Source organism: Pteropus alecto, unplaced genomic scaffold (assembly GCF_000325575.1).
Source record: "Pteropus alecto unplaced genomic scaffold, ASM32557v1 scaffold341, whole genome shotgun sequence".
In the NCBI taxonomy this organism is placed as follows: domain Eukaryota; kingdom Metazoa; phylum Chordata; class Mammalia; order Chiroptera; family Pteropodidae; genus Pteropus; species Pteropus alecto.
This window is the reverse complement of record NW_006430739.1, coordinates 216,646-238,804: the sequence shown is the minus strand read 5'-3', so window position 1 is coordinate 238,804 and position 22,159 is coordinate 216,646. Positions and strand designations below refer to the sequence as shown.

General features: G+C 48.9%; 1 protein-coding gene and 1 pseudogene across 1 annotated transcript in view; both read right to left on the bottom strand.

The window, feature by feature from the left end:
* Positions 1 to 6: 6 nt before the first annotated feature.
* The window catches only part of CD99L2 (CD99 molecule like 2), a 58,781-nt gene continuing 36,628 nt past the window's right edge, over positions 7 to 22,159 (bottom strand). The window contains exons 9-12 of the mRNA XM_015595459.1: positions 10,090 to 10,128; positions 9,487 to 9,606; positions 4,208 to 4,273; positions 7 to 2,549 (exon numbers count right to left, since the gene is read on the bottom strand). Of these exons, the coding sequence (XP_015450945.1) occupies positions 2,485 to 2,549; positions 4,208 to 4,273; positions 9,487 to 9,606; positions 10,090 to 10,128 (290 nt within the window). The 3' untranslated portion in view covers positions 7 to 2,484. The remainder of the gene's footprint in view (positions 2,550 to 4,207; positions 4,274 to 9,486; positions 9,607 to 10,089; positions 10,129 to 22,159) is intronic.
* LOC112485456 lies at positions 2,855 to 2,968 on the bottom strand (annotated as a pseudogene).

Sequence of the window (22,159 nt, the reverse complement as noted above, 5' to 3'; positions counted from 1 at the left end):
AAGCTTCTGCAGGCATCAGTGTCCCCCCGGGACAAGAGCTCTGCAAACGGCAGCTGCTGAGTGACCTTCCAGGCATGGCCAGTCACTAGGAGCAGGTCTGGGCACTGGGCTGTGGGCATTCTGCAGAAAGCACCCCGATAGCTAGGGGGGAGCAAAAATCACCAAAGTCAATGATGCTAAGGAGGTGGCTTCGCCCCGCGGAGTATGTTGACTCCTCATCACAACTGGAGGACTGCAGGCTCTTTGCCATCACTAGCTTCACACTAAAGCTAAGAGGAAAAACCAGGGGTGGGGGGGTAGGTGCCCGATTTCCAGCCTCCCAGTGGAAAAGCCCAACAACCCTAGTGCCAACACCACGCCTGGTCATGGCAGGGTACACATGGGTCCCATCAGTCCTCATCCTACTCCTTGCCATGACTGACAGCTCTGTAAATGTCCATACTTCCCGGTGGCAGGGAGACAAGCATCTTGCCACACACAAGCGCTGCCATTTCTCTTCATTTAAAATGCCTCAGGGACCTTGATGCGCAGCCACCTTAACGCGATCCCTCTCCGACTCCTGTTCCTTAGCACACTGGCCCTCCCCAGGCCCTGAGGTCACCCCATGTACACAGCAAAAGGCCATGGATGCAAAAATCCATCATAGCTGCCTGCAGCCCAGAAACAGACAGGGGTTGAGGCCACCAACCATTGCCATCCTTGGGAGGAACAAGCCTGGCAAAGCTGACAGCCTGGCCACTGAGGAGAGGGAGGCGCTACAAACAGGCGCAGCTTGCAAGCAATGCCTCTCCTGCTCAATCTCCTGGAGCACGGAAGGCCACATTTTCTTCCCTCTGCAACGCATGCATGTGTGTCCTCAGTGCTCCCCACCCCCTCGCACACTCCTGGCCTGTCTGGTGTGCCCCCGTGCAGGGGAGGGGGGGTTTTCGGGCCCGCAGGCCTGCGCCAGGAATGGGTCCAAACAGTAGCACTGACCCACGCACTACGACTCATCCCCGTCCTGCAATGAGTCGTATATTTTTAAAACAAGGGCTAAAATGAACGCATGAGGCATGCGTTACATAACCTGCAGGGTCTGTTCAGATTCCTTCAAGTTGGAGTTGCCTCACCCCAGTTCAGCAGATGAGGAGTTAACGCATGGCCTGTGGGATGCCAGGGGCCGCCCATGCAGGTCAAAGGAGCACGAGAACAAACATAAATAGGACCCTACCTTTCTGCTGACCTATTACGCTTTCAGAAGTGCTTTTTGACACTGCAAACTGATTATCAGTAGATGGTGGTTCTAGTTCAGCCTGACAGCAGAGCTCCCAGGACAGGACCACATGTTGGCCAAAGAGAACATTCCAGGAAGCCAGCTGTGCTCCAGCCCAAAGCATACAGCACCAGTCCAGGTGGGGGGCTAGTCCCCAAGGTCTGGTGTTTACCATGCTGAGCAGACCCCCAGCACTCATGAACAGGCCAGGCAGGGTACCTACAAACTTACAAGTCAGGTGTACATCACTAAACCAAGCAAGCAACCCTCCCCTCCGCCCCCTCAAATACACGTCTGTGCCAACGACAAGCATGCTTTTGGCTTTGATGCTCATTCTTGATGTCTGTAGCTTTTGCTACCAAAATAAGAACACAAACGGGGTGGAGAGTGAACACCCTCCCCCGCCCCCGCCCAGGATAAAATGCATTTCCAATGCATAAATGATTCCTACAGACTAATCACATCAGCCTGGAAAACACATCCAATCCCCTATGGAATCAGATGGGAATTAGACCTGAGCCACAGGTTCCCACTTATGCAGAAGATTCCTGAACTCCCCGGGGAGGACTATCACGGCATGCATATTTGCACTTAAATAAATAAAAAGCCTCCACGTGGGCCAGCTCTCTAGAAGCCCAGCAGTGTCAAAGCTGTAACCAGAAAGAAGGACCAAAATGACGCCCCCCAACCCTACCCCACCCCGGTGTCCTGTATGTGTGCCTGGTGTTAGCCAGGGCTCAGCTGTTGGCTCTTTTGCAGGGGTTCCAAGCACCAGGTGCTAGCCGGGCCACCTGACAGCTGAGGTCACACCAAGTGTTACCTATTGGCAGAAACCTACCAGCGAGTCAATGCCACTCCTCTAGGATCACACTACCCTGTGGTCAAACTCGTCCCCTAAAAGGAAGCATCCTCTTGCCCTCCCCCAGCTCGGCGTCCTCCTCCCCAGTTCACAAAGGCCTGGAACAGGCTAGGCTGGCTCTGGGGAATTGGTGACCCAGCAGCTCCTGAGGCTGGATTTCAACACCAAGTCTCCAGAGCACCTGTGACAGGGTGGTCACCTCCACCCTGTGTGCAGGGCGCAGAAACCTAACTCACACCCAGAGCTCATCCAGAAATTAGAACGAAAAGCCAGTGACATCAAAGGAGCGGTACAGCGGCTGTGGGTCCAAATGAAATAAGGAGCTGGGTCCCCAGTGGTGGCGCGACTGTGCACCTGCTGCTGCACGGGGCCCTCAGATCCGGGGTGGCTGGGGCTGCGGTGGCTCTGCGGACTGCGGCGGCAGTGCTGAGTATTTCACTGTGGAGAAAAGATGCCCTTTAGAAGGGACTCATTTCCACCCCGCACAGAAGGCACAAATACACAAGCCACCCCCTGCTAGGGACAGCGATCTGGCTCTCTCTCTGTCCCGTGCAGGGGCTGGCCATCCCTGGCAACCTCTCCTCTGGCACCGACTCTGTCTTGGTCAGGGCAAACGTAGGCCCTGGAGAGAAGCAGGAAGCTGCACAGACCCTGGCAAACAACTCAGTCTCCTTTTTCTCACCTATAAAACTGGAATGCTCCTGATGGCATTGCTGGGAGGATTATTTTCCTTTATTTTTTTATGCCTACAGCACCTGGTCTTCCTAGGTGGTCTCCTATCCAAGTACTACCCAGACCCTGCTTAGTTTCCGAGATCAGACGAGATTGGGCATGTTCAGGGTGGCATGGCTGTAGACTGGGAGGGTTATTGGAAAGAAAGTACTGAATACAGTACCTGGCCCACAGTACGTGCTCGCACAATGGTGCCTAAGACTTTTAAAAATGATCATAGTGAATGCTACTGTAGTCGAGTTTCCTCATGTTTTAATCCAGGATTCTTTAATCTAGGGTTTCTCAAACTCCGGGCTGCACACTAGTACCGGTCAGTGGCCTGTTAAGAACCGGGCTGCACGGCAGGAGGTGAGCAGCAGGTGAGTGAGCGAAGCTTCGCCTGCATTTGCAGCCGCTCCCCAGCACTAGCATCACCGCCTCAGCTCCGCCTCAGATCATCAGGCGTTAGATTCTCATAGGAGCCCCGGTCCCTGGTGCCACAAAGGTCGGGGACTCCTGCTTTAATCTATTCAGTGTAAGACGGCCAGGTATCCACCCTAAGCAATGGCACAGAGCACCCTGTCCCCCATCGCACACCAGTGCCCCCACACCCCTGCTGCTGCCCTCTGCTCCAGCCACAACAGGTTCCATACTCCCCGTGCCCCTGTCTCCGCCTACCCCATCCTCTGCTGCTCCTCCACTTCGCACAGCCTTTCCCGACCACCCTACTGGCATTCTGGGCCATAGGTGGTATCTGCCCTGAGACTGGCCACTCCAGGCCAGAAGCCTGACCTCACACAGCCCCCATCGCCAATGGCTCTGGGACCCAGAAAGGGCTTGGTGACCACGGAATAGGGAGGAAGGTAGGGAGAGGAATGGTCTCTAATAACAGGGTCTGTGTTTTAATCAAGTTCCCTTTGGCAATTTTCAAATTGAAATGTATGGGCCTAGGTTAAAAGATTCCCCATGGCTCCATCGGAATTTGTGTAGGAGCCAAGCACTGCCTGAGTGAGTGATGGGTACCGAGCAGAGGCGGGCAGATGGCTGAGTGGGACTCACTATGGAGATGGCAACGAAGCCTCCTGCTAGCGTGCAGCCTTCCCAGACACACCCGTGCAGAGAGCATGGGCCTGGGGCTCATGCGCAGATGACTCAAGACCAGAGCCGGAGCCCCTATAGCACATGGAGGTCCTCGACATGGCACCAGCTGGCCCTGGTGTCCGGGTGATCAGGGGCACAGTACAGGGACCTCCGGGCTCCCGCAGCTCCTTGGTCTGGCTGGAAATTCTAGGAACAGACACCTCTGCACTAGCACAGTTCTGCTCAGTGCCAGGCCCACCGGCTAGGAGTCCTTCAGCGACAGACAGTGACCAAGAAGTCCTCACCTTGGGGCTCCTCACACACGACGGCTTCCAGGTTCTCCCCTTTCACGTAGTCTGCATTGAGACCCTCTGCGAAGGGCAAAGGGCAGAGTCAGTGACTGACAGAACCAAAAGGTCTCCCACCATAATCGAGCCTCCTGAGCAAGTCCTCCGGTACAGTTCAAAACACACAACTCCCTTAACGGACTCAAGGCCCCGCAGTCCAGGCCACCTCAGTGTCCTTGTCTGGGCAAAGACAGGCTGGCTGGGAGTGGGCTGCTCTGCCCAGTTCTCATCATTGTCCTCAGACGTGATGACAAGTGGCAAAGGCCTGACAGACACCCCATCCCCATAGGGCAGGTGCCACTGTATGAGAATGTGTACCAGACAGCAGCTCTGCCCAGCAGAGAGAGGGCACACAATGGCAGGGCTTGGTGTCACCCATGGGTCCACATGCTGGCCCAGGGGCCAGGGAGGCAGAGAGGGAGCCAAGCACCGCATGAGTGACTGATGGATGTCAAGCAGGGAGGGGCAGATGGCTGAGTGGGGCTCACTGTGGAGATGCCAGCAAAGCCTCCTGCTAGCGTGCAGCCTTCCCAGCGACACCCACGCGGAGAGGCCAACTGGGCAGTGGAATGGCACTGTTTCTGCCCCAGCGTGCAGGGCCCGGGGCCCACCCATAGCTGCTCTGGTCTATTTGATCATTAGGGCTTTCTCCCCACGTATTTCTGAGGGACTTGGGGACTCTACAAAGTATCCTGTGCATGCCAGCACACCGGCCACTGAGTGGCACCATGCTGGACGCAAGAGCCATTACTCAGTACACGGAGTGGACCTCACCGCTGCTTGGGGAATCAAGAGTCTGTGTCTTACCCCTGGACGAGCTGGAGACTGGAAACCTCATCAGAGCCCTGGGCCTGGGGGAAATTGGGTCACGGCTCTAACCAACCGACTGACTGAGCAGGCACCAGTGTAAGTCGCTCCGCCATCCTGGGCTGCACTCACGTTCATCTACACCAGTATGGCTGCCTGCCCGGCTGCTTGCTGGGCTCAAGGCAGACACCAGATGGGCCCAGGAAATATGCAGGCATCATTCACTGTCAGGTGTGTCCAGCCTCCATAAGGGGCGGGGCAGGTGATGGAGCTGGTGGCAGCTGTTCCCAGCTGATGGGCAGGGGCTGGGAGATGTGCTGCCATCCTAACATGCACTGGACTGGCTTCTGCCTGTGAGCAGCGCTCTGACTGCTCCTCACGGATGACCACCAGTGGGCATCTGAGTCCCAGACAGGATCTTCACCCCTTCCCATGCATTCCTGAACACAGCCATTCCCAACCTGTGAATACAGAGTCTGGCAGGTGGCATACTTCCATATGTATTGGGGAAAGCTAAAGATGGTTGTGGTCGAAGCTGGAGAGTGCCAGGGGAGGGGATGGGGTGGGGAGCTGTGATAAGGAGCAAGAGCAGCAGGGTGGGGAGGCATCGAGGCCAAAGTGGAAGAGGAAAATGACTGTCAGAGTGCATCGTTACCTTGACCTTCTGCTGCATCTGAAGGGAAGACACAAAGCTTAGGAGGAAGAACGCAGCCCCCCGCAACAAAGCACACAGGCTTTCTGTGAGACGGACTGGCCCTCGGCACTGAGGGCAGAGAATGGGGAGGCAGAGGGTCCCCAAAACCTGAGCCGCTTTGGTGGCGGTGGCGACTAGAACCCAGCCACTAAGCACCACGATGGCCACCTCCTAGTAGCCACCAGCCATCCCCTCACCCCTTGGGGCTTCCCGGTGCGCTGGGTGCAGAGCGGTTTGTGCTCTGCCTTCCTGACCTCCACGCGGTGGTGGCTGAGGCCACTCTGGTCAGAGCCTCAGGAGACAGGGTTGGGGTGGGAGGTCCCGGCTCCAGGCTTCACAGCGGGCTTAGCCACCCCACATCCATGGGACTCCTTCGCATTCCAACCGGGCCTAGGTGCATGAAGCACACGCAGTCCCCGCACGGGGCTGACAGTCCAGAGAGTGATGTGGAGAGACAGCGGTCTCGGATAGAAACAAATGACCAAACCCAATGCCCCCACCATGGGCTCGATCACAGTCGGTGGAGGCACTACGGCCACACGCAGAAGTGCCAAGTCACGGGCCATGGGCCGGGAAGGAGGGAAGCCTTCCTAGGACGGTACTCCAGGCCCAAAGGATGAGAGCAGCTAGGTGAGGAGAAGAGACAGTGGAGATGGGACAGCAGACAGGACGCTGGAGACAGCAGGGCACACTCAGGGAAGTGGGGAGGGCTGTGGAGAGAGGCTCCTGAGACCAGGGCTGCAGGGCTGGGGAGGGAAGAGACGTGGTTAGAACTGAACCATGAAGGGACTTCGAATGCCAAGCTCAGGGGCTCGGCCATGACCCGGAGAGCATGGGAGGTCCCGGCAGAGCTGGCCCTGTGCATTTTAAACTGGTCCCTCTGGCTGTTGCAAGCTGGGAGAAGTGTGGGGAACTCTTGGGCAGGCAGCAGTCTGATGGAAGCATCCAGATGGAAGACTGGGAGACTTGGCCCTGGACGGGCAGGGGCCATGGTGGTGGTGTGGCCCCAAAGCAGAGCTGCGCAGGAGGCACAAGCCCCGGGATGGGGGATGCCACTGCTGTAGGTGGGGTGACAGAAGACTCAGGACTGCTGGAATGTGAGGGGCCACAAAGATGGGACAGAGACAACTTACAAATTCTGAAGAGAAAGCTGGTCGCCCAGGGGGCGGATGCCGAAGCAAGAGAGGTCCTTTTCAAATCTGGGGGACACTCCATACTCGGTTCCCTTCTGCGCGAACTGGGATGACAGCACTTGCATGAGTGTGTCCAGGTAAGGGATTTGGGATAGTGCACGTTAAGCAATGACAAGCCTATCATGAACAGATTGAGGGGGAACACACAGGGGGCCAAAGACACATATGGAGGAGCTGCCTAGAGAGGGGCCAGTGGGAGGGAGGGGAGCCGGCCCTGCCGCTGAATGGGGGGCGGGGTCTGCGACGGCAGCGCGTTTCACGAACTCCCTGGGATCCGCCACTAGTCCCACAAGTGCACTTGCCTCCCGGGCCTGTGCCACCCCTGCCAGCAGGCTCGCCCTAACTGCCCCACCCAGCAACACCCTCACCTTGAGGCCGCCCCCAAGAAAGAAGTCACGTCCATGTCCTCCAGCCTTGTTGCCACATGGCTTTCAGCTGTCCTCAATGCCCCGTTTTCGGTTTATTCTTTCCCAAATATCATATAAATTGTTCAACTCTATATACCAAGGCCTTCGTGTTCTCATGTTTTCTTTGGCTTTCTTGCTAATCCAATTTGCAAAACCTCACACCTGTTTGTTTTAGGAAACAAGTGTGAAAATACTGTATTTTCATTTCACCTTAGTGTCCCCACAGAGATAGATACAACCCAGACATGTTTTCCGGTTTGGAAATCAACCTCTTTTCCTCTCCCCGTTCCTGCCTGGCGCCCCTTCTGGATTCATCGCTTTCCATCTCGAGTAAGTTCCTTCAATAATCCTCACTGTTAGGGCGACGGTGCTGTACTGGGGTGAATGGTGACCCTGCTAAAATCTGTCCTCCTCCTCATCCCTGGACCCTGTGAATGTGACCTCATTTGGAAAAGGGCTCTCTGCAGATGTTACCCAGGTGGGCCCTATACCTCATGACAAGTGTCTGTACGAGAGACAAGAGACGACACACACAGAGGGAAAGGCATGTGGAGACAGAGGCAGAGATTGGAGGGATGTAGCTTTAAGCCACGGTACGCCTAGGGCCACCAGAACCTGGAAGAAAGGCAGGGAAGGGCCCTTCCCTAGAGCTTCCAGAAGAAACCAACCCTGCTGACACCTCGATCTTAGACTTCCGGCCTCCGGAACTGTGGGAAGACAGATTTCTGTTGTTTTGAGTCACTCAGATTTTTGCTTTTGAGCTGAGACAAGGGACAGCTCTAAGGACAATCCAGCCTCCAGGTCTGCTCTCCCGACTCCTCCCTGTTCCCAGCTTCTGAATCTCAAGTGAGCAGCGAGATTGTGAGGTTGTGCAGGTTGTACACTGCAATGTGAGTGGCGCCCATGGAGGACTGCTGTACACAGCCTGTGTAGCTGCATGTGGGGGCCCTGGTCAAGAAAGTGATATACAAGAAGCAAATGCGATGGCCAGGTGAAAAATTCGTCGGAGACTTCAGCAATTTCCACATTCAAAGCGTTCTGCAGGCCGGGTTAGTTTTCTGGAAGCTCGGCTCCAGGCTGGACTTGAGGGCAGAGGCCTAGAGCCACGGTAGGTGGAGCCTCACACCGACTGCTCCCAAGCTTCAGAAAGACAGAAACTGCCCCTGAGTCCTGTTTTATCACTTGAACTAAAAATCCCGGGCCTTAAGGCAGAGACACACTCAGCAGACAGTGACATGTCAACACTGTGCTTCTAAAACCAACAAGTGTGGGCTTCCTGTTCGCCCCCAACAGCATCCCCACAGGGCTCCCGACGTGGGATACCTGCCAGCCTCCAAGACGGGATTCCATTTGTAAGTGCGATATACTCGCATCTTATAGACACACAGCTATGGCATAAAATGCAAGCTAGCTTTCACAAATATAGCATGTGGGGTGGGGTGGGGGTGGGGGTGCCACAAAACCATTCTCTCCCCTGCATTCCTACTCCTTTAAATCGATTCGTGACTCCCTATATTTTTTAAGATTTTCTGGCTCATAGTGGGAGGAGCAGAGGTACCAGGTCAGTGACTTCTTGGGATCCGAAAGGGATCCCAACTGGTTTGTCCAGCAGTGCTGCCTGCTGGGTCTTAGCGATGCCCAGAGACTCCCTTCTGCTCCTGAGGAAACTGGCAGCATGACAGGGAGCTGTTGACTGACCCAGGGGCTCTGAAGTCTCCATATTCCTTTGGTGAGATCTGAGGCCATAGAGAAATCCCAGGGTCTCTCCTGTTCTATGACAAGGAAGCATCACCATGGTCACTGCGCTCTGCTGCCACAGAAATCTGACTTCTGGGAACTGGATGGCTTGGAAGATCAAGGTCATTGTGTCCAGCCCCATCATCTCTTCCAGGCCGGTTTACACTTCAGTTCTGTCTGCAAGAATTTCCAAAGTGCAACTCCGCTCCCCGCTCCCACCCGAGAAGCCTTCTCTGGAGTTGCTCTCAGACAGGCTGTTGAGTGGACGTGAATCTCAACTTGCTCATGTTTCTGCCCCTTTCCCTCCAAAGACCGTAACCATTCGTTCAAGTCCAGGGGTGCGGGGAATGAAACCGCTGCGGGCACAGCAACGAGCGGCCGCAGGGCAGATCCACTTACGTTGAATGCGGAAGCAAAACTTCTTCTGCTGGTAAGAGATGTAGCTGGACACGGCGCCGATCAGGGCCATGGCCAGGGCGCTGGCCACGCCGGCAATGGTGCCGGTCTCTGGAGACATTCCTGGGCAAAGGAGAGGGTGGGAGAAATGAGAAGTGAAGTCAAGCCAACAGCAGCAGGAGGATAGGCTCAGGCACCGAGCTAAGCTTGCTCCAATGCCCAGGACCCCGATGCCAGTGTGACAGGCCTATGCCACTGTATCTCAGGGGTTCAAATGACACAGTGCCCCCTTGGATTTGCCAAGTGCTTCTCATTTTCTGTAAGGATTTCCATTCTGAGAAGCTTAAAAGGTGGACGTGGAAATGGTGCGGTCCCAGACAGGTACCTGGGTCTTAGGCCAGCCAGCGGGCTGCCCATGGGGCCACCTCCCCGGGGATCCATATTTTTACACTTAATTGCTTTAAATGACTTGGTCCCTCTGCTGTTGGCCTCACAGTTCTCTACCAGAAACAGTCAGGGGAAGGTCAGAAAGGCCAACTCTGAGACAAGAGCGGGCCAGCACTCTCTCCCGTCGTTTCCAGCAGAAACCTTGGAACTCAAACCCACCGGCTTCAGAGTCGTCGTTGTTGCCATAGCGACCATCACCTGGAGAAAGGACAGAAGTACTTGGTGTTCGCTGTGAACCAGTGACCACCCAGCTCTGGGTCAGGAGGGACAGCCCCTTCCCGACTCCTTGACCCTTCTGAATCCCCTCTGCACAGGCCCCACACCCAGTAACCCCCGTGGGCTTCTACGAGACTGAAGCAGGACCTGCTCCCTGGTGCCCATCACCCATAAAGCCGAGGCTGCCATGTGGGAGTTTATATTTTGAAAATGATAGCCACTGTGCATTGAGCGTTTGTTACATCCCAGCTCTTCCTGCACAGTACTCCACTGAATCTCTTCGCAACCCAGGGGCAGGTCACGTAGCATCCCTGCCTTATAGGGGAGGGAGCGGAAGCTTGCAAGTGAGGGACTTGCCGGCAGGTGGCAGAGCTGGGCCTATGCCAGGTAAGCTTGACGGAATGACATGTGTCCCACGTATCCACTTTCTCCTATATCAAGTGTGTATTCTTTATCTGATTACAGAAACATGCTTATATAAAACTTTGTTTTTAAAAAAGGGTGAGAGGTTAGCATAAAAAGAATTTATAATCCCAGCAGCCAGTGAGATTTACGATTAATATTTCACTTCGCTTTCCTCCTGTGCCTAGTACTTTACGAGCTTGCCTTCAAACCCAGATGTTTCTGTTCATGCAACTTAGGTACCTATACAGCGTCTTTACGATATGCTACAAGGATTAAGTCATAATTAAGAGTTTTTAAGGGCTTCTACTTCCGGCTTGGCATAGACTTGGAGTCATTCTTAGAACATAAACAAATGCAGGCTGCCAATGCCTTACCCAGGATTTGGAAATTCAAAAGGCTCTGAAATATCACAGAGAAGAGATTAGTGGTTGACAGGAATTAGGGAGGGAGATGACTGTGATTATAAAAGGAAAACAGGCAGGGTCCTTGTGGTGACAGAACTGTCCTTTATCCTGACTGCAGCGGGGGTCACGGGAATCTATGCATGAGATATAATTTCACAGAACACATACACACACGCACGCACGCACGCTTCCCCAGACAGCGGTTCCCTGACGAGCAAGTGCTGGTCTTTCAGGACATTAATTAGCCTTGAGCACTCCTTTCATGTCACCCTCCTCTCGTTAACGGAGGGAGACTGTGTTCCCAAAGCCCGGGGTTCTTAGGGGAAACTGCCCTGGGATGTTGGAGGCAATGAACTCTGACATGTCCTTCACCAATCGAAGAGTCTGGGGGAATGTGGGCTCCTCGACTGTAACAAATATCCCCACCCCCTCTGGTAAGGGCTATTGGTAATGGGAGAGGATGTGGGTGTGTGTGGTGGGGGGTATGGGAACTCTATACATTCTGCTCAATTGTGCTGTGAACCTAAAAGTGCTCTAAAAATAAAGTATTTTAAAAAAAAGTTGGAGGGGAGAAAATGAGGTTTGCTATGTCCCCACCTGGGGCTAAATCCTTGGGTTAAATGCATTTATTTTACAAAGATCCCTGATTGGATCTGAATGGTTATTTAGAAAACAAGGAGCACCAGTGTTTGAAAAAAACAATCACTTGTGAGGACTTGGAGCCTACGTGAGCCCATCAATGGCCCCTTCACGGCTGTCTTCTTCTGACGTGTTCATGTCACCAGATTTCCAGACAGGTCTGAGCAATTCAACCTATTCTTTCTTTCAACTCAAGGTGGAATGAAGCTGAGTGTTCACAAGTCTCTCTTTCCTTATTAATATGTGATCATGAGGATTCACAGCAACTTGAACTTCACGATCAATATGACACGGCTGAGTTAAGAGGGTGTTACATGAAAGGTAAACAGGACTGCCCCTTGCCTAGTGTTCCTCTGGGGGCATACAGAGAAGTCTAGCACTCTCTCAGGCTGTCAAAAAGACTCAAAAGCTCAACACTTAATGTCTCTAGGAATTCCTGACTATCTGACAATCTGTGATTTTATGGAAACGTTATCCTAAGAAAATGAAAAAAAAAATATTCAAAAAGATATATGCATCTATATGTTCATTGCAGCATTGTTTACAATAGCCAACAATCTGTGATTTTATGGAAACGTTATCCTAAGAAAATGTCAAAAAAAAAAAAAAAAAGATCCTATCCTGTGGGCGACTCATTGCTCAGATGGGCATGCGAGCTAGAAATACCTTGAAGCTAAAGAACTGGAAAATAGAAAGGCAGGCATTCTAGATCATTCTGTTCCTTCTAGTTGCATGAATCCGAACTGGAGTCAGCCAAGCCAATGTCATGGCTTTGATCTTCATTTGGCTACTGCGCTCTGTTCACTTCCTTTGAGCACAGGCTGAACCCAGTCCTTATACAAAATGCATGCCGAGCAAAAGACAATATTGGGACAACTGATGAACCATCAGCATAAAATCAATGTATCTAATCCAATAACATCCATGGAAGCAAGCTCCCAATAAATATAAGATAGATGAAGCCATGAAAGCACTATCAGACAACGTAAGACAACATTTATATTGTCTTGGGATGAGAAATGAATTTCCAAACATGACCCCATATCTAAAAACTCAAAATGGAAAAGATTATATCAAAAGTAAACTTCAGTACTAAAGGCACAAACAACAAAAGAAAAACATGAATAAATTGGACTTCGGCAAAATTAAAACTTTTGTGCTTCAAAAGACATCATCAAGAAAGTGGAAAGATGAACCCACAAAATGGGAGAAAGCATTGGCAAATTTTATATCTGATGAGGAACTAGTATTGAGAATAAAGAACTTCTACAACTTAATAATAAAAGGCAAATAATTTGATTTTAAAATGGACTAAGGATATGAATATTTCTCCAAAAGACATATAAATGGCCAATAAGCACACCGGTGCTTAAAAGATACTCAACATCAGTACTCATTAGGAAAATGCAAATCAAACCCATAATGAGATATTGCTTTACACACATCAAGATGGCTATAATCAAAAATAGGTAATAAGTTTTGGCAAGTATGTGAAGAAATTGGAACCCTCCGATATTGTATATGGGAATCTAAAATTGTCCAGCCACTATGGAATAGTTGGCAGTTCCTCGAAGTTACACAGAGAGAGAGATACCACACGACCTAACAAATCTACTTCTAGATATATACACAAAAGAATCAAAGGCATATGGCCACACAAAAACTTGTACACTAATTTCACTGCAGTATTATTCATTAAAGCCAAAAAGTGGAAGTAACCCAAAGGTCTATCGATTGATGAATGAGTAAATAAAATATTTTTTGGAATATAGGAAAAGGACTTCATACTAATCCCTAGTGTAAAAGGGCCCCTTACAAATCAATGAGAAAAGATAATGATTCCAGTCGAAAAATAGGCAATGGGCGTGAACAGGCAATTCACACAATATATTGAGTGTAATAAGACATAAAGATGGAAAGTGTCTCACTTCTTGGATTCAAAAAAATGCCAATTTAAACAGGATAGCATTTTGCCTGATGAAATTTGCAAAGATTACAAAACTGTAATAACCGGTGGAGGGGAGGATGTGAGCAGACAAGCACCTGTTTACTTCCTAGCGGCAGAAATGGAAGCTGGTAGAATCATTTGGCAGTACCTTTGAGTCGCATCTTTAAAAATTTACACCTCTTGTGACTCGGCGATTCAACTTCCAGGAATTTATCTGACAATTATGTTTTTGTTTTTGTTTTTTTGCTATGAGGATGTTCACCATGACACTGTGTACAGTAGGAAAAGGTGGAGGGGGGAAAAAAAACCTCTCCGTACAGAAATAGGTACTGGTTAAACAAATTATGGTGGAACAATATTATGCAGTCATGGACATATTTTAGAGCATTCTTAAATGACAAAAATATTCGGGATATTACTGAATAAAATTTAAAAAGGTAGCATGATTCTATTTTAATAAAAATAAACACAATTATTTACAGTGTAGAGTTATGAGTAGAAAAAATACTGCAAGCATAAACTCCAAAGGAGTACTGGAAAACTCTTCCTAGGTGGTGAAACAATAAGCAAGTATTTTTCATATGACTTATAAAATTTTTAAAATATGCAAGCCTCATGCACATCTATCCACCTGTATTTTTCCACAACCGGAGAGACAACTCAAAGAGGCTATTTCACAGGTCACTGGAAGGATCTTTCTTCTCAAGGACAGTGTTTTGTATTCTTACCTGCCTACTGACTTCATAATTACATGCCACAATTATACACTAAGGAAACTGGAGTAGCCCTCTATTATACCAGAAATTCATCTCTATGGCATTTCTCATGCTGCAATTTGCTTTGAGTATAGAAACCTATACTATACATACAGAGCTATGCTGTAGGTCTAGGGACCGCTGTCATAGCAATAGTGGCTGTCATAGGTATAGAAACTGCCACTGTAGCTATGGTGACTACCACAGCTATAGCGACTGCTGTACCTGTAGCAACCATCGTAGCTATAGTGACCCCCATAGCAATAGTGACCATTGTAGAAGAGGAGGTGTCACTTCAGTGATGAAGTTTTAAATCAGCCCTGTTGTCAAAAGAAGTGTTATATCTTCAGCATCTTCAAATACAAAAGATAACGATGAAAATATACACACACGTCAGTCTTGAGTCCTATACAGGCACTTCCCTGGGAGGTAGGGATGCAATGCACACGTCTGCCCTTTATGACAACGGCAGAACCCTGTACTCACAGTGAGTACCCAAGACACGTGATTTGTCAAGGCCATGGAGAATCGTGTGGGAAGATTACATCTAGAACTGCTAGTGGGGATATTCAAGTACTTAAAGACTTTTGTAAATATTCTAGATTTCCAAGAACCACAGCTGGGACTTTTACATGTTTTGACTTTTACATTTTAAAAATTGATTTTCATTATTTAAAAAGTGGCAGCAGAAAAGCAAAATAAAGGTGTTTTTTTTTTCAATGAACAAATAAAAAAGGAGAAAAGAGTTGCTTCAAATGACTCATGGTTACAAACACAAAGTGAACTGAAAAAAATCAGCCAGAGCGTGTCTGCCTAGGCTAACTGCTGGGGATGCCATTCCTCACTGTTCCAGATAGTCTCCAAGGCCAGGATCTCCTCCATCTCCCACCTCAGGGATGAGAACACTCAGCCTCCAGGTAACAGGACAGGTGCCATCTCCCAATCTGACATAGAACCCTGCAACCTGACCTTCCGGTGCTCAGATCTCAAGACACCAAAGAGGCTGTCTTGGGTGTATGTGTGCCTGAATGTCCACAAGTGTGTGTGTGTCGGGGACAGGGCCTCTGAGGGAGCAAGTGGGTCTCTTCGCAGTCTAGCACAGGGGTCCCCAACCCCCAGGCCGTGGACCAGGACCAGGTCCATGGCCTGTTAGGAACTGGGCCGCACAGCAGGAGGTGAGCGGTGGGCAAGCTGGCAAAACTTCATCTGTATCTGCAGCCGCTCCCCAGCGCCAGCCTCGCCTCCTCAGCTCCACCTCAGATCATCAGGCGTTACATTCTCATAGGAGCACCGGTCCCTGGTGCCAGAAAGCCTGGGGACTCCTGCTCTAGAACACTAGAACTAGAGAGCTGTTGCTCACATGAGACAACCTATTTCTTCATGTTATTAAAGCTGGAAAAAATATGGAAATGGGTACAAAGAAGAAGACAGAGACATAAATGACAGATCTAGAAAGGGCTGTTTAGAGGGAATAAGGGCCGCCTGGGGGCAAATTCTTAATTTTTCAGCTCCTGATGGAAGACCCCAACTCTTCTCACTGTGCCCACAGCTGCGCAGACCACCTGGGGGAGTTGGTGGTCACCGAGCAGCCAGCGGACCTCTGATGGATTTTAGCCAGTATTTCTGGGGTAAGCCCTTCCACCGAAACCCAATTCTGTCATGTGAGATAAATTTAATGGCTTGTAAGGGATCATGAGAGGACCCAAATACTTCGAGATACTGACTGTTAATACAGTCAAAATGGAAGAAAAAAATTTTCTTCAAGGATCCAGTAGGGAGAATGGATAGACATGATGTGAACTGTCCATACTATGGAATATTATTCAGCCATAAAAAGAAACTTGTGACCCATGCTATAACATGGGTGAACAACATTATGCTAAAAGAGCCAGACGCAAAAGGGAAAATCTTGTATTATTCCACTTATATACCTACAGTAGTCACATTCATAGAGACAAAGCGGAATGGTGGCTATTAGGGACTGTGGGGAGGATGGCGCATAATTTGCTTAATTGGTACAAAGTTTCAGTTTGAGAAAGTTCTGTAGATAGATGGCGGCGGCACAACAGTGAGAATGTACTTAATGCCACTGAAACGTACACTTAAAAATGGTTGAAATGGTCAATTTTATGTATATCTTACCTCAACAAAAAAAAAATTCTTCAAAAGCTCAGTAAGGAAACCTGGCGGGGGGCTGGAAAAGTCTGGAAGATAGTTTCCAGGTTGGGAGCAAGCATAAGGCATAAGCAAGGCTTCCCATGTGCGGTATTACAACAGAAATAAAATGACAGTTCCAAGGCAGGAAGCGGTCTGCTGAGCCTAGGCACCTGCCAGGCAGTGGGGAGAGTGGAGGAAGGTCTCTGTGAAGCTCTGGAAGGAAATCGAAGAGGTCGCATTTGGAGGAAGACAGCACTTGAAGTGACAGTCAACTAATTGACCACAGCCAAGAACATCTCATTTAACCTTGGGCAACAGAGGTGATGGTGTTCATGGTTTGCACTAGGGGACATTCTTCAGACAGCCAATATGTGTGACCCAGACACGCCCGTAAGAGAATAGTTGTATCTCTTTAAAAGCCTGGGTTTTGATTCTTGCCTCAGTTTTTAAAACTACATGCTTTTGGCTTTAAAATCTGCCATCTGGGAGTAAAAGGGTGCTTAATTTGATTCTAACATTAAATTTTCTTTTCTGACTAAAAAGATGCTGTAGTATTTTCTGTCCCGTGAGCCCAAAGTAGTTACAAACAAGCAGCCTATAACGGAGTTAACCCAGCATGTAGGTTGCTAGATCCAGTGGCAGGAGGTGATGACCCCAAGGTGTCAGCGCAGCGGAGTGTTAGGTGCTGCAAAGCACATTCCACTTCCAAGCATCAAGGAAAAGTTACAGGTGGGGCTCCTCTCTTTACGGTGCTCTTTGCAATACAGGGAGGGTTTGAGCTCGAAGAAGAAAGGCCCTCCCTGAAGACACCCATTCCCAACCATCCAAGGCTCCAAGGACTGCCACTTGAATAAGCTGGTCACCAAAATGCTAGCTCTGAGAAGACCCAGACGTTCTGAAAGGCCCAGAGAGAACAAGCAGTGGGTAAAATATCCTGCCAGAGCAATGACTAGCTGCTGTTCCAGAATGATCTTTAAGGAGGGGAGGAGGAGGACCCTGCCTAGGGATGCAAAAGCCATTCATTGTCTTGGAGAAGAGGAAGCATGAGGAATGGCCTGTCCTTTTCTGCTCCCTCTGCGACCCACTCTCTCCCCTCTGCCCAGTCCCTCTCTCAACCCCAGTTGATTCCATGGCTCTACTTATCAAGAGTTTTCTGACCAACATGCCAGTGAGGGTGATCTGAGGGTGCTACTGACGCCCTTCTTCCCCTCCAGGTCCTTTACCAATTGAGAACTGATGCAAGGAGTCACAGGAAGATCAGGTGAGTCATTCACCTTATGAAGGGGCTAGACAAGGACACCAGCACCCTCAAGGTCAGGGCTTCTGTGTACTAGGTTAGAATACATGGCCTGAAGCCAGATGGAAGCTTCCTGCTACTTCTCTTCCCTCTCACAAAATCATCTTGGAGCTTACCTGGGGGAAAGTTGGCCTTACAGACCAGATCAGAGTTCATACACTTTAAGGGCGCACACATACCCAGCCAACTCCATAGAGCGCCTCGGGCTTCTTCACTCCCTTTGGGGTCCAGAGCAAAGCATTTCATGCCACAGCCCCACTCCATCCCAAATGTGGCCTAGACCGTCACCAGCCTAGCCAATCGAATGTGTCGCCTTTCCCTTCAGGGGAGGTGGGCTTGACAGGGTAGAGACCAAAGCCAGATGTTTGTTCCATCCCAATCCCCCTCATTTTAGCAACCTTTATTGGGAGTGTCGAAGATATAAAGAAAAAGGTGCCTTCGGGAAGCCAAATCTAGCAGCAGTGAAAAAGATACACATGACTCCAGTATGGCTCTGTGTGATAAGTGTTATTCTATACCAGAAGGAACGAGAGGCTGTAGGAGAAGCCAGGGCCACGTTGGAGTAGGTAGGATAGGGCCTACAGAGGGGAGGAGTCTTCAGAGAAGAGGGAACCTTTTTGGCACCAGGGACCAGTGCTCCTATGAGAATCTAATGCCTGATGATCTGAGGCGGAGCTGAGGAGGTGAGGCTGGCGCTGGGAAGTGACCGCAAATACAGATGAAGCTTCGCTAGCTCGCCTGCCACTCACCTCCTGCTGTGTGGCCTGGTGCCTAACAGGCCATAGACTGGTACTGGTCCATGGCCCAGGGGTTGGGGACCCTGGACTTAAAGGATGAGTAGCTTAGTACTCTCTGGGGAATGAGTGGGAATTCATCGGCTGGAAGAAAGGCATTTTAGACAGAGAAACGGCATGTGAAGGCCCAGCCCACTTGTATGTTTGGAAACGAAGGGAACCTGGTGGTCTAGGGCAGAAAGATATGGCAGCAGCCTAAGGGGCTTTCACTGACCTTGTAGGCAGTGGGGAGTCATTAAAAAGATCGCTTTGTGTTTCTTTAAAAAATTCCCCCAACATTTAAGAAAATTTTCAAACATTCAAAAAAGTTGAAAGCACTGTATCCATCACGTGGATTCTATAATGAACACTTAGCACTGTTTGCTTTATCATGTGTCCATCCACCCCTCTTATTTTTTGTGATGCATTTCCAAGTAAGTCGCAGATATCAGCACACTTCCACATTTGCTTATGATTCCCTTAAGATAAAATTTACATGGAGTAAAATACACAAATCCGACGTGTACTATCCGAGAAGTCTTGGCAGACGAATATACCTGAAAAACCCATACCCCCACCAAAATACAGAATGTTACCCCCACCCCAGAAAGTTCTCTCATGTGCCTGCCCAATCACTCCTCGTCCATATCCCAGCCCCGACAGCCATGAATCTCATTTCTAGAATGAGAGATCAGTCTGCAAGTATCACAGCTTCATATGTTTGGGCTCATATAGTATGCACTCTTTCTTTGGCTTCTTTCACTCAGCATAATGACATTTATCCATGTTTTATGTGTATCAGTAATTCGTTCCATCGTACAAGAATGTAAATATATCACAAATTGTCTATCCACTTATCCGCTTATTCTATTGATACTTGGGGCCATTCCCAGTGTTTTGTTTTTGCTTTGCTATTATAAATAAAGCTGCTATGAGCATTCTAATTTTTTTTTTTGCCTTAAGCTCTCATTTCTCTTGAACTAGCATGAAATTGCTGGGTCACCGGCAGGTCTATGTTCAGTTTTATAAGAAGGTTTACATTCCCACCAACGACATCTGAGTTTCAGTTGCTCCACATCTGCATCAACACTTGGCATTGTCGGTCTCATGTCAGTCATTCTGGTGGGCGTGTTGTGGCATCCCAAAGTAGTTTTAATTTGCATTTCCTGAATGAAAAATAATATCGAGCATATTCATATAACTTCCTTTGTGAAGTGCCTGTTTAATCTTATGCTCATTGTTTTTTAACTGGGATATGTTTTCATTATTATACAATAGTTTCAAGCCTGACAAGATCAGTTTCACGTTCTTGATGGTGCTCTCTGGACGCTGCATTGAGGACAAACTGGGGCCAGGAGATGAGGTAAGAAGTTAAGGTAATGACCCAAGTGGAGGTGATGTGGGCCTGGGCTTGAGGGGAGGCAAAGACAAAGAATATTCTGGATTCAAAAGATACCGTGGGAGAGGACTTCTGGCACGAGGGAGTGAGGAGGTCAACAAATCATCTCCTCAAAAAGCAACTATAACTCTGGCCGATCGAAGGCAGCCACTTCAGAAAACATTTTGTTCTGGTGAGAATGGTTAGTGTCTTTTTGCTCAAGGTTGCTCTCACTCCCCGTTCCTTCAGCAACTGGTTCAGCTGGGGACGGGTGGAGAGGCCACGAAAACCAGTGACTCTACTACAACTGCTACAGGGGACTCACGTGACTTGCAGTATTGTCATTTAATGTGGCAATCTCAATGGCAAGTGAACAGGGAGGGCCAGCAGCCACTTTAGCCAGCCAATCTGTCAACTCGCTAGGGATTTAATGCGGAGATGGGAGGTAAGACAACAGATGCAACTTGTTGATGAGACTGTCACTGTCACCTACAGACAAAATATGGGATGCCTACGAGGTCAGCATAAGTGTTTTCTTGAGAAAAAAAATATATAACAGATAACTTATTTCAGAAATAGACTCCAAAACTATAGTTAAGTCTATGAGTCTAAGATCCAAGGCTGGAAAATGCATGAATTATAATTGTTTTCATGCCAAAGATCATCATTTATTTAAATGTGATGTTTTATCTTCACTCACAGTATTAGCATGCTGGCCCAAAGGACGGTGTCTAAGAATTTCATCACGTGCTCATCATAACCATGTTTCAGTTACACACTTGTATTTTTTGCTGGGACCCCTTTAATCTCTGACATCTATAATGAGAAGGTCTAACTTAAGCTAACAATTGATTACTCTTTACAAGAGAAGTTCAAATATGAGCCCAATTAAAGAATTTCCTCACACTTCCTCCTTGCTAAAGCTTATACTTTTAATAAGGAAACCCATGGCGTGTCATTCAGACTTTCGTGTGTGTGTACATACACTGCTACCGCCCTCATCTCCCCATCTGGAAATGCCATTTATCACCCAGGAGTAATTGGCTAATTTGCTGGCTTTGCCCTTTAAATGTTCCATGTTCTCCTGACACCTGCAAGTTTCATTTAGAGGCCTTTAGAGCTTTTTACTCAAGAGGACATCATTTGGAGAAGTGTTTTGAAGGATGGATTTGACTACAGTATCCTTTCATCAGAAGAGAACACTGTTCCCACATGAAAGGCACACAGTTCCTGCAAGAAAGCATTGTGGGGAGTATAGCAGGGTTACAACCAGAAATGCTCGTAACTTGCCACACTCACAACCGCGACAACTAACCATCACAACAGGTTACAACCACAAAATGCTACGACCACAACTTACCACCAGAACAGGTTACTATCACGACAGTTACAATCACAACTGTCTACCATCACATCCGCAAGTTACAATCACGACAATGTACTGTCATAACGGGTTGCGACCACAAGTAACGATCATAAATTACAACCATAACCTGTTTTGTCATATTGAATCTGGCTAACATTCTCTTCAAGCTAAGGTCAAATCTTGATGTGTATTATGATATCTTGGGATTTTGGGGGACTAAAGGTATCTGGCCTTGGGGGAGGATGTGACTGACTATGAAGGGCTAGCATCGGGGGAGTTCTCTTGTGATGGAACAGTTCTGCATTCTGCATCCTGACTGTGCTCACGGTTACCCCAATCTACACATGATAAAATCTGATAGACCTATGTGTGCACGCACATGCACGCACACGCGCACACACACGAAGTGCAGGCAAAATCTAGCAAAATTTAAATAAAGTCTGTACATAATAACAGTATTGTACCGATATCAGCTTCCTGATTTTGACAATGTACTATAGCTACATAAGATATTATCATGAGGGGAAACTAGGTGGCAGGTACACAGTAACTAACACTCTGAACAATTTTTTTTTTTACAACTTCTTGTGGGTCTTAAACTATGTCAAAATAAAAAGATATTTGAAAGATGTCTGACTTGCTATGGGTCTCTTTAAAAAATGCTTATCACGATGAGTTTTGCTTTTCCCATCCCACGGGAGACAGGCTCCCCAGGTGAGGGGCTGTTCCCATTGAGTCACGTGACCCTCAGTCACCGTAAGTGATGCTCAGCAAATGGCTTCTCCTAGTGTGGAGGTGTTAACCCACACAGAGCCCTGACTTAAGGAACACCAGGGGAAATGGGTAGCTTTTCCAGACTGGCTTATAAACCCCTCTTCTTGAGCTGCACCA